General features: G+C 42.8%; 1 protein-coding gene across 2 annotated transcripts in view; it reads left to right on the top strand.

Moving 5' to 3' along the window:
- LOC140735981 (protein-glutamine gamma-glutamyltransferase 2-like) overlaps positions 1–16,165 on the top strand; it is a 91,395-nt gene extending 75,230 nt beyond the window's left edge. For both annotated transcript variants that reach the window (XM_073061623.1, XM_073061622.1), the window contains exons 9-13: positions 267–509; positions 1,626–1,895; positions 2,291–2,451; positions 15,087–15,220; positions 15,756–16,165. In XM_073061623.1, the coding sequence (XP_072917724.1) occupies positions 267–509; positions 1,626–1,895; positions 2,291–2,451; positions 15,087–15,220; positions 15,756–15,909 (962 nt within the window). In that variant the 3' untranslated portion in view covers positions 15,910–16,165. The remainder of the gene's footprint in view (positions 1–266; positions 510–1,625; positions 1,896–2,290; positions 2,452–15,086; positions 15,221–15,755) is intronic.
- The last annotated feature ends 521 nt before the right edge of the window (positions 16,166–16,686 follow it).

The raw sequence follows: 16,686 nt of genomic DNA, 5'->3' as shown, positions 1-16,686 counted from the left end.
ATATTTAGAATAAGCAGGAAACTTGTGCCTTATCGTTCGAATTTTCAACAGTTGAAAGATGATATATTTAACTTTTCTAGGAAAAAGCATATGATTATAAAGTTAAATTCAGACCACTTAATTTCATTACAGTTTTGAATAAGGAAGTTGTGCAGACATAACTAAAGGGATGTGATTGAAATAAAGCATAATCATGTTTGGTAATCAGTAAATACACTTGTTAAATTCACTTAGAGTGGTTCTTAAACAAGCACTTCTTTCAACAGGAGTCTACTGCTGTGGCCCAGCCCCAGTTAAAGCGATCAAAGAAGGGGAGACAGATATATTCTATGACGTTCCCTTTATATTTGCTGAAGTCAATGCAGATTGTGTGACTTGGATTTGTTCTGATAAGGGAAAAAGGAGGAAAATTGACTCCAACACCAAACTCGTTGGTCAAAAGATCAGCACCAAGTGTGTTGGTAGTGATGAACGTGAAGATATCACGAACAATTATAAGTATTCAGAAGGTAAGAGAAAATACATTCATCTATTCAGATTAGCATTGACAACTGCACCTCGGTAAATGATAAGACTGACTGAACAATTGAAAAAACTTGCATAACTTAGTATGTGGATTAATTTGCAGTGCTGAGACCACCTTCTGCTGGCAATCAGATTTTAAATGTTTGTTAGAACTCTGTAATAATTTATTTAAAAACAATGTCTGGCACGGAACCAATATCAATTCCATTTACCATGGAATTTCCCAGGAACTTCATCCCCCATTGTGAGGTATATGTCTACCTATATTGAAATCAAATTTGATAGATAGATAGATAGATAGATAGATAGATAGATAGATAGATAGATAGATACTTTATTCATCCCCATGGGGAAATTCAACATTTCTTCCAATGTCCCATATATATATATATATATATGATTATAACACAAAAAATAAAATTAATTGAAAGGAAAACAAAGGAGTCTGAAATGCAATTCTAACTTTAATTTTTTACTTTAAGCACGTAACGTGTGGAGGCGTGATGGGTGTATGCAGTACACTCATTTTTACACATAACCTGTAATTAATTATTTAAATGAACAAGAATGCTTAATCAAACAATACGTACAACTTTTTCAAATATTACTGAAATATTAAATATGCAACAGAATTAGTTACAGGTCATCACCTGCCCTATCTGTGAAAGAGAAGTGCAGTGCATTTTGTAGATTTTGATTAGTACTGCTGCTGTGTTCCAGTGAAGGAGAGAATGAATGTTAGGGTGATCGATAGGCCCCAGCAAAGAGCTGCTTTGTCTTGGATGGTATCAAATTGCTGAAATGCTTTTGGTGCTATAGTCATTACATTTCCTCTCAGCTAGCCTGTCCATCCTCACTCAATAATCAAAAATGATCGCAGTAATGCTGCAATGCATACAATCTTGCACATAGCCAGCAGGCTGGTAATTTCTGAAGGTGGTGTTGCATAGTTGAGGCTGATAACTTTTGCTGGATTGTCATCTTGCAATCTCAGCTGGTCTTTTGAAATGGTTCAAAGGCTTACTATCCGTCAGTGCTGATAACAAAATAGTTTAGAATTTTGCTTGTATCATACTAATGCTTACTCATTTGTTTTTAAGGCTCCCATGTAGAAAGACATGTTTTTAAAATGGCTGACAAAAGAAAGGTCTCTCAGAAGCCAGAGAAACAACTTGACTTGTATTTGAAGGCTGATGGTCCAAATTACAATGGGGCCAATGTTAAAATATCTGCCATCATTTCCAACAAGAATTCAAAGAATAAGGTTTACACATTCAAATTAAGTGCTTTCAAAAAGAAATACAGTAAGCGCTCCAGAGGAAAATGTATAAAGAAGTATCAGGAGGAGATCACTGTTCATTCCAATGAGGGTAAGAATACTCTTACTGTGAATTGACTTTTTTCAGATAATTACTGCATACAATTGGGGCAGATTATTAATCAAGGATTGGCTATATCTTTATTGCTTGTACTTCTAATGAGCAAGCTGCTGAAATAAAATAGTCCATTAATTAATGGACAGAAAATTTCTGGCTAAGGCATCAACCTTCCTTTTTAACAAAATGATGGACAACATGAGGTTGATCTAAAAATATAAGAAATCTATGCAATGATACGATTCACATCCGAAAATTATATTTGAGTAATTTCCAAGAATTAACCATCTATTAATTGAAAGTAACCATTGATTTCTGAAATCAATATGGCATGTTCAAAGTTCAACTTTTTTGATAACCTCTTCTTAACATGCACATTGGTATTGCAGATAAAATAGTGGAAATGGAACTGGCCTATGAAGAGTATGGGGAGTTTCTTGACAAGTACAATCTAATCAGGCTGATAGCTCTTGCAATTGATGGAGAAACGCAGGAAAGTGCATTTGCATTGAAGGATATCTCCATGATTAATCCTAATATTACGATGCAGGTAATGGCTAGAAAGGTGACCCACTGCTTGTGCTAAATGTTGACTTTCTCTCTTCCTTTTAAAATTTACCTTCAACAATTAGAACCATAAAGACACAAGTCTGTTTCTCCTTGGTGTGGATGAAGCTTATTGATGGTTATGTAGATGTACAACCTGACTGAGAATTAAAATGGCTCCATTGTCAGGCTGAGAATCACCATTATCGTATTTCAACAATAGGAGAGAGGTGTTGGCATTTGTCTTGTGATCAGAAGCTCGGTGTAGACTGGGTCACAACAGGGTTCAATGTGCTAAAATGTCCTCTACAAATGTAGGTATTGCATGAATTGATAAATGGAAAAGGGAAGCAGAGTGCATGGTTCAATTGTTAATTAATTATCTTAATACAGCCTTTAAACTCAAAAGGCCATTGAGAGAAAAAAAATCATAAATATGGTAAATCAGCACACATTAATCTCAGAGGCAATGATTTCCCACAACACACACAAAATGCTGGTGGAACACAGCAGGCCAGGCAGAATCTATAAGGAAAAGCACTGTTGACGTTTTGGGCCAAGACCCTTCGTCAGGACTAACTGATTTCAGTTAGTCCTGATGAAGGGTCTTGGCCCGAAACATCGACAGTGCTTTTCCTTATAGATTCTGCCTGGCCTGCTGTGTTCCACCAGCATTTTGTGTGTGTTGTTTGAATTTCCAGCACCTGCAGATTTCCTCGTGTTTGCACAATGATTTCCCATTCCCTTATGACCAGATTCGAATGCATTTCCTCCCCATTCTGCCTGAAACTTCACTGTTCTTTACAGAATCTGCTTTTTCTGGGAAGCCCTCAGTTTCATACCTGTTGCCAGCAAGAGAAGAATCTGGGCAGACACTGAGGCAAGGATGGTAATCTAATGAATCTTTATGCTGAAGGATTTTCTTTAATAGAGTTCTTTTGTGATAGAGATGGTATCAGTTAGGGCATTACTTGAACCAAGAAGTTCAATGCTATCAACTCTAACCTGATTCCCTGCTCCCATTTCTGACATTATTTGGGACATGGACCTCACCTTATTTTGCATGAGGCCTAAAGGATTGGGGACCACTACCTCATCTTTCTTAAAATCAAGTAGTCCCCAGAGAAGCAGCCCTGTAGGCCCTGAAGAATATTGATCCCACTTTGTGTGTCTCATGAAAAAAGGCAGACTGTAGATAAAGTTAAGAAAAAGTTGTAAAGAGGAGGGATTGGAAGTTTGCCTATCTCTGGTTTACAGCCCCTGCTGCCTCCCACTTGGACAGCCAACCCCAGTTCCAACCACTCTGGATGTCTCCAGACCGCAGGTATTACCATGACCAATCCCAGTTCCAACCACTCGGGACGTCTCCAGATCGCAGGTATCACCATGACCAACCCCAGTTCCAACCACTCTGGATGTCTCCAGATCGCAGGTATTACCATGACCAACCCCAGTTCCAACCACTCGGGACGTCTCCAGATCACAGGTGTCAACATGACCAACCCCAGTTCCAACCACTCTGGATGTCTCCAGATCACAGGTATCACCATGACCAACCCCAGTTCCAACCACTCTGGTTATCTTCAGACTGTGAATTATGTGGCCTCCAGCTCCAGCTCCAGCGTGACCTCAGCCGCCTCCACTTCCAGGCTGAGACCTTTCTCACAGCTGCTGGGCCCCTTCTCCCAACCACTACACCCCAACTGTGGGTCTCTCAGGTTTCCCTGTCACTTCGAGTCCCAAAGCCTCAATCTTCCTTCCATTCCATCTTCTCTGAACTTCTCAACCCTCCCCTCTCTTCTGACACCACTAACTCTCTTTCTCTGCTCTAATCTCTTCCTCTCTCTAATTCCTGTCACCTCTTCACCATTCCTCCTGACCTTCCCCTTTCTGAGGTGATGAGATTGGTGATGATGCAGGACACAATGGCCTGATTGTCCTGAGTGTGGTCCTTTTCCAGGGGTAAGTACGGAGAGGTGTCAGTGTTGCCGTCTGGCCTGAGCAAGGTAGAGATCAGTCTGCCACATTGCGACAGCACCCCTTTCATTACGGGTTTGATGGTGAGGGCAATGCGTTCAATGGGGGGAATGACGACCCACCACGATGTCAAGATCTTGTTATGTCACCTCCGTTTATTAGTCCACTTCTTTGGCAAGGATTCCCCAGGCCACACAGACGACCCCTTCTCCTGTCTCCAACCCTTCCCCTCTTCTTAGACTCCCTGCTCTGGATCTCTTCATTGCTGATTGCCAATAAGACATCAAATGGCTCAACTTCAGCACTCCTTTCTCTTCTTCAAACCTTACCCCTACTGAAGGCATTGCCCTTCAGTCTCTCTGCACCAATCCCGACCTCACCATCAAACCCGTAATGAAAGGGGTGCTGTCTCAGTGTGGCGGACTGACCTCGACTTTGCTGGGGCCGGACGGCAAACACTGACACCTCCTCTTACTTACTCCTGGAAAAGGACTATCAAGCCATTGTCTCCTGCACCATCACCAATCTCATCAACTCTGGGGATCTTCCATCCACTGCAACGACCTCACAGTTACCTTACCCCACACTGCTCACTTCTACCTCCTGCCTGTGATCCACAAACCTGAGGTCCGGGTAGGTCCATCGTTTCTGCCTGCTCTTGCCCCATGGAACATGTGTCCACATACCTCGACTCCATTCTATTCCCCTTGATTCCCTGGCTCTGATCGCCTCACTTTCACCATGGATGCCTAGTCCCTATACACTTCTATTCCCCATCGAGAAGGTCTTAAAGATCTTCATTTCTTTCTTGATAACAAACCTTATCAGTTCCCTTCCATCACCACCCTCCTCCGTCTAATGGAATGAGTCCTGATCCTAACAATTTCTCTTTCAGCCCCTCCCACTTTCTCCAAACTTACGGTGTTGCCTCAGGCATCCGAATGAGCTCCAGCTATGCCTGACTTTGTGTTGGCTCCATGGAGCAGTCCATGCTCCATTACATGTTCCCCTGTAACGCTCCCCAACTCTTCCCATGCTACATTGATAACTGCATTGCTGCTGCTTCAAGCACCAATGCTGAGCTCGTCAATTTCCTCAGATATGCCTCTGATTTCCACCCTGCCCTTAAATTCACTTGGTCCATTTCTGACACCTCTCTTCTCTCTCCCCTTTCTAGATCTCTCTGTCTCCATTGCCAAAGGAAAAAAACTGTGGAGACCTTTCTTAAACCATAAGACCATAAGCTATAGGAACAGAATTAGGCCATTTGGCCCATTGAGTGTGCTCCACCATTTCATCATGGCTGATTCATATCCCTCTCAACCCCAGTTTCCTACCTTCTCCCCATAACCCTTCAAGAATTAAGAATCTGTCAAACTCTGCCTTAAGCATACCCAGTGACTTGGCCTCCACAGCTGTTTGTAGCAAAGAATTTCACAGATTCACTTCTCTTTGGCTCAAGAAATCTCTCCTCTTCTCAGTTCTAAATGGACATCCCTCTATTCTGAGGTTGAGTCCTCTCATCTTAGCTCTCCCACCATAGGAGACATCCTGTCCACATCCACTCTATTGAGGCCTTTCACCATTCAGAGATTCAAAATACATTTATTTTCAAAGTATGTATGCAGAAATCAACCGTGAGAGATTTATCTTCCCCACAGACAGCCATAAACAAAACCATGGAACCTGTTCAAAGAATAATCATCAACCTTCCCCACCGGCAAAAGAAAATTGCACAAATGACAACAAAAAAATGAGTGAAAAACACAGAATAGAAACACAGAAACAGAAAGAATCCAGGCATATTCAATTCAGCTCAATGATCTTTATCTGCTGAACCCCCCCACCCCCAGTCGAAATCACCCTAAACAGTAACAAAAACAAGGGAGCGATTAGAAACCTGAAACACATCATTACATCATAACATATTCCATCTGCCACTTCTTTGCCCATTCTCCTAACCTATTTAAGTTCTTCTGTAGTCTCTCCAACATGACCTGCCCTCCACATATCTTTGTATCATCTGAAAACGTGGCCACAAAGCCATCAATTCCATCATCTAAATCATTGACATATTAACGTAAAAAGAATTGGTGCCAACACAGACCACTGTGGAACACCACTAGTCACCAGCAGCCAGTCAGAAAAGTCTCCCTTTATTCCCACTCTTTTCCTCTTGCCAATCAGCTACTGCTTTATCCATGCTAGAATCTTTCCTGTAATGCCACAGACTTGTAACTTGTTTAGCAGCCTCATGTGTGGCACCTTGTCTAAAGTCTTCTGAAAATCCAAGTACACAACATATACTGTTTCTTCTTTGTCTATTCTGCTTGTTATTTCTTCAAAGAATTCCAACAGATTTGTCAGGCAAATTTTTTTCTTTTCAGGAAGCCATGCTGACTTGGCCCTATTTAATCATGTGCCTGCAAGTACCCGAAAACCACATCCCTAACAATAGACTCTAGCACTTCTCAGCCACTGAGGTCAGACTAACAGGCCTATAATTTCCTTTCTTTTGCCTGTCTCCCTTCTTGATGAGTGTAGCGATATTTGTAGTTTTCTAGTACTTCATAACCATGCCAGAATCTATTGATGCACACAATCTCTTCAGCTACCTCTTCCACAGTGAAGACTGGTGAAAAATATATATTCAGTTCATCCACCATTTCCTTGTCACTCTCCAGCATAATTTTCTGCGTTCTGATATCTATTCTCGCCTCTCTTTTACTCTTTATATATCTGAAGAAACTTCTGGAGTTCTCTTTAATATTATTGGCTGCCTTACCTTCTTATTCCATCTTTTCCTACTTTTTGACTTTTTTAGTTGCCTTCTGTTGGTTTTTCAAAGCTTCCCAATCCTCTACCTTCCCACGAATTTTTGTTCTTTTATATGCCCTCTCTCTGGCCTTTATGTTGGCTTTGACTCTGACATCCCATTGCCTGCAATTTTGCCCTATCAGCCTCTCCTTGCTAGCAGTCTTTACATACTACCCCATCCTCAGCCCTATCACTCCGGTTCCCAGCCCCCTGCCGAATTAGTTTCAACCCTACCAATTCCCATGACTATCTTGACTGTAGCCGTTCCCAGCCGTCTTCTGTAAAATGCCATTCCATTTTTTCAGTTCCTTCTTCTCTGCCACACTTGTTCCCAGGATGAGGCTTTACTTTCCAGGATATCAGCGATGTACTCCATCTTCAAGGATCAGTGTTTCCTTCTTCCACTATTGATGCTGCCCTCACCCATTTATCCTCCATTTTCCAGACATCTGCACTCACCATTCCTGGCGTCCTAACAAGGATAGAGATCCCCTTGTCTTCACCTACCACCCATGAGCTTCCACATCTGGCACATTACTCTCCTCAACCTGTGCCATCCTCAATGGGACATACCACCAAACACATCTTTACCTCCTCCCCCCTCCATTTTATACAGGGATCGCTCCCTTTAAGATTCCCTTGTCCATTTATCCCTTCCCACTAATCTCCATCCTGCCACTTACCCCTGCAAGTGGTAGAAGTGCTACACCTGCTCATTCACCTCCTCCCTGCCCTCCATTCAGAGCCCCAAACAGTTCTTTTAGTTGAGGAAACACTTCAGCAGCAAACCTGTTAGGGTTGTCTACTGTATCTGGTGCTCCCGATTGAGCCTCCTCTACATTCATGATAGCTGACATGGACCGGGGGGCAGTTTTGTTGAGCACTTCCGCTCCGTGTTAATTCCTGTCTTCATTGCTGTTTGATATGTCAGTCCATGGCCTTTTCTTGGAGGAGCAACACTTTATATTCCTTCTAGGTAGCCTTTAACCTGATGGCAAGAACATTCATTTGTCCAATTTCCAGTAACTTTTCCCCCTAACCCTTCTCTCTTCTTCTGTTCTCAAATCTGGCCTCTTAGCTCACCTCCCAATCACTTCCCCTGGTGTTCCTCCTCCTCTCCTTTCTCCCATGATCCACTCTTCTCTCCCATCAGATTCCTTCTTATCCAGCCCTTTGCCTTTTGCGTCTATCACCTTCCCAACCCAGCTGGGTTCACCTGCCACCTTTTAACTTGTTCTCCTTCCCCTCCCCCTTTTGTTATTCTGGCATCTTCCCCCTTCCTTTCCAGTCCTGATGAAGAATCTCTGCCCCAAAAGTTGACAGTGTATTAATTTTCATAGATGTTGCCTGACCTGCTGAGTTCCTCCAGCGTTTTGTGTGCATTGCTGTAGATAGAGTTGACTTCATATCTCACGTCTTCAGCAACAGCTTCCAAAATGATTTTCCTGAGTCACACAATGTGAAGCGTGCCAGGGTGAGCCTGTTTTTTTTTAAACTTTTTTTATTGTTTTCAAATAGTTACAGAATAAATGTGTATGAAAAAAAAGTGCTACCCAGCCCCCCTCCCCTTAACCCCTCCCCCCTAACATCCCTATTAAAAAAATAAAAAAAATTAAAAAAGGGAAATGCCTGGATGTTGGAAGATCCCCACATGCTCCACGGAGTTCTCATTTTTTTTTAATATATGTTAAAATTATTTTTCTTTTTACTGGCCCATTAAGCCCATTAACATTAAAACTTTAAAAATTTAGTAGATTAGTCATTATTTTTTTTATTATATTACTCCAATCTATAATAATACCTAATCTTTCCACTTTCGTGGTATCCTGGGAAATCTTTATAAAAATCTCCATGTTGCTATGTGTGTCCCCACCAATCATCCAGGCAAAAAGATAGAAAAAAAATTAAAATATAAAGAAAAAAAACACAAAATACCCCCCTACTAATGTTGTGGGGAAAAAAACACAACATTACCCCCCTCTGCTGTACGGGTCATGGCAATCGCCATGATTACACACGTGAATCCCGCAGTAACCGATCCACAGCCCCCCAGCCCCCCCCGCAACATAAAAAAGTATATGTATAAGAAGAGAAAAAAAAATACTATTCTCATTTAGTATTTCTAAAATTTTGCTTTTCTCTTCTATAATATCCATAAATGTCCATCACTTCTGTTCCTTGGGTCTATCTTCATCTAGGGTGAGCCTGTTGATGATGTATCTAACCACTCCTTCTAGGAAATTGTGGCTATCCCGATTTTTTCCTGCCTTTAACTGTCTCTTTGGATGTCATGACAAAACAGCTGTCTTATATCAACATCACATGCCATCATTTTTCTCTCAGGATGTCCTGTAAAGCTGCCATCTCTGGCAAGGCTCCAGTACTCTCACTACAGTACTCACTTTGTTTTGAATGACTGATATCTGACCCCTAATTTTACAACAATGACCCCAGGGCCTTGCCTCTCACATACCTTACACACAATCAAGATGTGTCATCTTCTCTACTCTTATAATAAAGCACCGTATCACATTTCCCTTTTAATTGCTTTCTCTACCTGCAACTTAACAGTCATTGATTTATTCATTCCCGGGTATTTATGGATGCTGACATCTTTCAATGACTGATTTCTTTATAAATACCCAGCATTTCTACTAGTATATCTTAACTTATATCTTCCCCTGAAGCCTCTTTGCAACCACATCACAGCTTATAACAAATCCTTGGAATAGTATCATTAGATGAGCCTCTCACTTTTATCCCTGAGATAGGTTCTGAGTAGTTGGCATCCAACATGATCGCAGTGACAGTCTGCCCATCAAAGCATCGCGATACATCACCTGTTTATTCCTACTCTATTCAGAATTGGTTAACAGACAAAGTGTAAAGTATGGGAGTAATGGGACTTTCCCATGTTGGCAAGCTGTGATGTGTGGTACCACAGGGATCGGTGCATTATGCAGGATCAAAAGATGCTGCAGAGGGTGGAAGACTCGGCCAGCTCCTTTGCAGGCAAAACTCTCCATACCATCAAAGGCATTTTCAAAAGGCATTCTTCATTAAGGACCCTCACTATCTGGGACCTCCTCTTTTTTCCTTATTACAACTGGGGAGAAGGTATTAGAGTATAAAGACCCACACTCAACATCTTAGAAACAGCTTCTTCTCTTTTGTGATCAGATTTCTGAACAGTCCTTGAAAAATAACCAGCCATTCTGCTTACATCCTATTTATTTGTAATTTATAGTAGTCAAGTTGAGTCACTTTTTATTTTCATTTTGACCATGTACAGTACATAGTAAAAACAAGAAAACGTTTTTCAGGACCATGGTGTTACCCGACACAGTACAAAAACTAGACTGAACTACGTAAAAAACAACACAGAAAAAAACTACACTAGACTACGGACCTACCCAGGACTGCATAAAGTGCACAAAACAGTGCAGGCATTACAATAAATAATAAACAAGACAATAGGACAGTAAGGTGTCAGTCCAGGCTCTGGGTATTGAGGAGTCTGATAGCTTGGGGGGAATAAACTGTTACATAGTCTGGTTGTGAGAGCCTGAATGCTTCGGATCCTTTTCCCAGACGGCAGGAAGGAGAAGAGTTTGTATGAGGGGTGCGTGGGGTCCTTCATAATGCTGTTTCCTTTGCGGATGCAGTGTGTAGTGTAAATGTCCGTGATGGCGGTAAGAGAGATCCCGATGATCTTCTCAGCTGACCTCACTATCCGCTGCAGGGTCTTGTGATCCGAGATGGTGCAATTTCCGAACCAGGCAGTGATACAGCTGCTCAGGATGCTCTCAATAAACCTCTGTAGAATGTGATGAGGATGGGTGGGGGGGGGGGGGGGGGAGATGGACTCTCATCAGCCTTCACAGAAAGTAGAGACGCTGCTAAGCTTTCTTTGCTACGGAGCTGGTGTTGAGGGACCAGGTGAGATTCTCCGCCAGGTGAACACCAAGAAATTTGGTGCTCTTAATGATCTGTACTGAGGAGCTGTCGATGTTCAGCGGGGAGTGGTCGCTCTGTGCCCTCCTGAAGTCAACAACCATCTCTTTTGTTTTGTTCACATTCAGAGACAGGTTGTTGACTCTGCACCAGTCCGTTAGCCATTGCACCTCCTCTCTGTAAGCTGATTCGTCATTCTTGCTGATGAGACCCACCACAGTCTTGTCATCGGCAAACTTGACGATGTGGTTCGAGCTGTGTGTTGCAGCACAGTCATGGGTCAGCAGAGTGAACAGCAGTGGACTAAGCACACAGCCCTGGGGAGCCCCCGTGCTCAGTGTGATGGTGTTGGAGATGCTGCTCCCGATCCGGACTGACTGAGGTCTCCCAGTCAGGAAGTCTAGTATCCAGTTGCAGAGGGAAGTGTTCAGGTCCAGTAGGCTCAGCTTTCCAATCAGTTTCTGAGGGATGATTGTGTTGAATGCTGGACTGAAGTCTATGAACAGCATTCGAACGTACATGTCTTTTTGTCCAGGTGGGTTAGGGCCAGGTGGAGGGTGGTGGCAATGGTGTCATCTGTTGAGCAGTTGGGATGGCACCCAAACTGCAGGAGGTCCAGTGAGGGGGGGCAGCAGGGTCTTTATGTGCCTCATGACGAGCCTCTCGAAACACTTCATGATGATGGATGTGAGTGCAACGGGACAGTAGTCATTTAGGCAGGACACTGAAGACTTCTTCGGCGCAAGGACGATGATGGCAGCCTTGAAGCACGTTGGAACAGTGGCGTTGCTCAGGGAGATGTTGAAGATGTCAGTGAGAACATCTGCTAGCTGGTCTGCACATTCTCTGAGCACTCTACCAGGGATGTTGTCTGGTCCATCAGCCTTCCATGGGTTGACCCTGAACAGGGTTCTTCTTACATCGACCACAGTGAGACACAGCACCTGGTCATTTGGAGGAGGGGTGGACTTCCTCGCCGCCATGTCATTTTCCACCTCAAACCGGGCATAGAAGTTTTTCAGTGCATCTGGGAGGAACAGTCAGGTGATGTTGTCCTGTAATTGGTGATGTCCTGGATGCCCTTCCACATGCGTGGCACGTCGCTGCTGTCCTGGAAGTGGCTGTGGATTCGCTGAGCACGTGCACACTTTGCCTCTCTGATGGCCTGGGACAGTTTGGCCCTTGCTGTTGTTAGGGCTGCCTTGTCACCTGCTCTGAAGGCGGAGTCACGGGACCTCAGCAGCGCACGCACCTCCGCGGTCATCCATGGCTTCTGGTTGGCACGAATAGTGATGGTCTTGGACAGAGTAACATCATCAATGCACTTGCTGATGTAGCTGGTCACTGATGCTGTGTACTGCTCTAAGTTGGTAGAGTCGCCATCGGTTGCAGCCTCCCTGAACATGTGCCAGTCAGTGTTCTCAAAGCAGTCTTGAAGAGCAGAGATGGCTCCTGCTGGCCAGGTTTTCACCTGCTTCTGAACTGGTCTAGAGCACCTGATGAGTGGTTTGTATGGTGGGATTAACATAACAGAGATGTGGTCTGAGTATCTGAGGTGGGGGCGGGGCTCCGCCCGGTTCTCATCGGGGATGTTTGTGTAAACCAGGTCCAATGCGTTCTCTCCCCTTTGTTGCAAAGTCCACATACTGATGGAATGTGGGGAGCACTGACTTAAGGTTCGCATGGTTAAGATCTCCGGCGACAAAAAACAATCCATCAGGGTGTGCGTTCTGCAGTTCGCTAATAGCCCCGTCAGTTCACAGAGCGCCTCCTTAGCATTAGCGCTGGGGGGAAATGTAGACACCGACTGTAAGGACAGTGGTGAATTCCCGTGGTAACTAAAATGGTCTGCATTGAACTGCCACAAACTCCACTAGCGATGAGCAGTGTTTGGAAACCAGCACAGAGTTCTTGCACCATTCTGTGTTGATGTAAACACACAAGCCACCACTGCGAGTCTTACCGGAAAGAGCTGCATCCCTGTCCGCTCGAAACAAGGCGAGCCCGTCCAGCTGAATGGCGGTGTCTGAAATTCCACCAGTGAGCCACATCTCTGTAAAAACATACACACAGCAGACTCTGTACTCCCGCCGAGTATTTCGTTGGAGTCGGATGTAGTCCAAATTATTGTCCAGGGAGTGGACAATGGAGAGCAGAATGGACGGGAGAGCCGGCCGGCTAGGGTTTGCTTTTTGCCTGGCACGGACCCCTGCCTGCTTGCCTCTCTTCCACTTCCTTGCACATCCCTTACGACGTCTCCATCTCCGGCCACCAACATCAGGCGACTCTGAGGACTGTAGGCCCGTTCCCCTCAGCAAGCCGAGGTCACGTAATTTAACCAGCAATTGTCATGTCTTGCACTGTACTGCTGTTACAAAACAACTAAGTCCATGACATATGTCAGTGGCATCTGATTCTGTTTCTGCAATATTTCCAGGAAATCTTTAGCTGTGTGTCTGTAAGCTGTCACGTACCCCGTAACTGGGTTAACAAACCAGCAGAAGTGGAATGATACGTTGAAGTCTGGCGGTACTGTAACTAAAGGTGTTTATTAGTAAACTAAGCAATACAGTATCAAAAATGCCAATATACATATAAAACAGGTTGGCAATGATAAATACAAAAGTGTAGGAATAAGAATCAAAACCAAGCTCTATCAAAGTCTAGGAGTAGATGAATTGTCATAAGAGAATATAGAGTTCAGTTCAGTTCGTGCTGAGGTAGTTGTTGTTGTGTTGCAATTGTTGGGGAGAGAGAGCGAGAGATGAGCAGCTGCAGCAGGCAAACCTTCCGTCGTCTTCTTGTTCCGTTGTACCGTTGGGGTCACCGATTATGACCCTTCTGTACCAGGCTAGACCGTTCTTCAGTGATAGACTCGTCATCCGGGCAAGGGCAGACACACACACACACAAGTCCCCACCGGTCTGCCTTCATCCACCGTGCTCTGGACCGATTCTCCTGAACCGATCCTCCAGGCCCCCACCTTCCTGTGGGTGCACAACACTCTTTCAGTGTCCACTGGTGTTTCTGAGGGTTTCTCCGCAGATCTGTCTTTTATCACCCCTTGATGGGGTATCAGCCATCCATCAACTCAACATGTCCATGTCCACTCACTGTCCCAGCAAGAATGTTAACGAGCAAAGAAGCGTCCTTGCAGCAAAAGGTAAACAATCAGTGAAGAAGCCATAATACATAAATCATCTGTCTCTCTCTCTTACCTGTAGCAGATGCCTCTACCTCTGTTCTTCATCTCTCTCTCATTAGCAGCATAGTTCCCGGGTGGGGGAGGGGGGGGGTCAGCTCTGGACCCCATTTCCATCTGGTTTGTTCAGCACTCATAACAAAGCATAATCATGATAACCTTTATATAACCTGTATATACTGTATCTATGTCTATCTACCTATCTTTATAAATATACTATGTGTGTATATAAAGGAAACACTAGTACAAGATAAAATGATAAAGTCACAGGAATGCAAGACATGCGGTAAAAACGATAAGTTTTTAGGCAGACAAAGTGAAACTAGTAATGGGAATGCCCAGTATGAAGGGAAATTGTATCTTATAGACTACACATACTGACCATATTATGTCTGTTAAGCCACAGACAGATGGAAGATTACAGACAAGGGTATTTGGGCATTGTAATTCTAGGCAGTTTCTAGAGTAGGTTACATGGTTGGCCTGGGTTTCTATGATTCTCTGCAGTATATATTTTTTAGCTGAAGGGTTTAAACACTGGGTTGTCTTGCTGGCTGCCATTGACCATTCATGGTGCAAATATGTAGTAACTTACTTTCTCCCCTTTCTGGACACATTCCTGTATGGGCAATTTGGAGTATAAATAACCTGATATTTTAGATATTCTTAAAAACTGCTTGTTTCTGCAGGTATTAGGAACACCCGTGGTTTCACAAAAGCTGAACATAGCAATCAGTTTTGAAAATCTTTTACCTGTGCCACTGAACAACTGTACCTTCACTCTTGAAGGAGCAGGTCTGATTGATGGCCAGTTGGAAATTGGGTAAGTGAAAATATTGAAAATGGAAAACACAGGCTTCTAAAATAAATACGACTTTCATTCTCAAGATCTATGCAATAAATGAATTGCAATGACATTGTAAAAATCAAATTGGGATAAGCAACCAAAATTATGTACTATTGCAGACACCATAATAATGCTTAAGAGATTTTTGGATTGGCAAATTAATATGTAGTGAGTAGATGGATTTGTAAAATGTGCAGGGAGAATAGATGAATTTAATTTGGCATCATGCTTGGCACTAAAATCAAGGTCCATAGTGCTCTGTTCTATGTTCTGTAATAAATTTGTCTTTGACTTCGACCGTGTTCCAAATACACAACGTAGTATTTTCAAGTCTAATCTGGAAACTTAGTTCTGTGTAATTAAATAATATATATGAGGATAAGTAAACATATGTGAATTATTCTGCAATTAGACTGGGGGATGGTACTGGGAAGATGCACTAGAAAATAGTTTCGTAAAGAAAATTAGGTTTAGCTTATAACTTCTTTTTGAAATTTTACCTTTTCTTTAGGCTTGGCCAGTTAAATCCTGGAGAAGTGATTAAAAAGGAGGTTTCATTCATTCCCAAAAGAACAGGACTGAGGAAGTTAACCACTGATTTTGATAGTGACAAGCTGAAGGATGTGAAAGGTTATCTAAATATTGAAATTCAAGGTGGAATATGATCCGAAAAGTTCCGGGATATTTCACAGAATATGTAATACAAATTTGTTCAGCTATTTTTTTTTTTGAATTTTAGACTTTTGTAGAAATTAGAGACATATTGCTTTTAGGTGGCACATTTGAGGTTTTCACTTGTTACAAATACATTCTCAGCATTATTACTTGTGCGATTTGTATACTGTATGCTTGTCTGCTTTAGAAATCACTGATTCTAGATTATCTTGCTCTTGTGTGAAATTGTGTTTACTCTAATACTTAGCAGGGGGGTGGGGGGGGGGAATCACCAATATCACTTAGTGGCAAAAAACATCTGAAGCTGTTCAACTGATTAAAAATCTTGAGTTCTTAAAATTTCACAATTTTTTCATTGGAAGTTCCGTTTCCTTGACTTGGCATTAAAGCGAGGAAGCAAATTCTCCCTTTGCACTTAGATGCAAAATGTTTGTTGGTCAGTTACTGAGAATTGTTTCTAAATTGATGTTCAGTCACTGAGCTGATAACTCATTCATGGTGATTTCCAGAGCTCAAATTTTGACTTTGTGCTTTACTAAGTGAAAGAGGCTGATAGCATTGGTGACAATGTGGTGTCTTCTCCTGCCTGTTTACACTGATTTACCATATGTTGACAATCAGTGATGAGGGAAATGTGGCTAAAAGGAGGAAGCTAGCTTTGGACTAATTGAGATGTTCTGAGCTGATTTTGTAAAGAACCGTTTTACAGAATTCGTTGTGAGCTGCATATTTTTGATTGCTTAATTAGTACAATCAACTTTTGATGT

The sequence above is a fragment of the Hemitrygon akajei genome, chromosome 11 (assembly GCF_048418815.1).
Source record: "Hemitrygon akajei chromosome 11, sHemAka1.3, whole genome shotgun sequence".
Lineage (NCBI taxonomy): Eukaryota > Metazoa > Chordata > Chondrichthyes > Myliobatiformes > Dasyatidae > Hemitrygon > Hemitrygon akajei.
The sequence above is the reverse complement of the archived record's forward strand: the minus strand, read 5'-3'. Positions and strand labels throughout refer to the sequence as shown.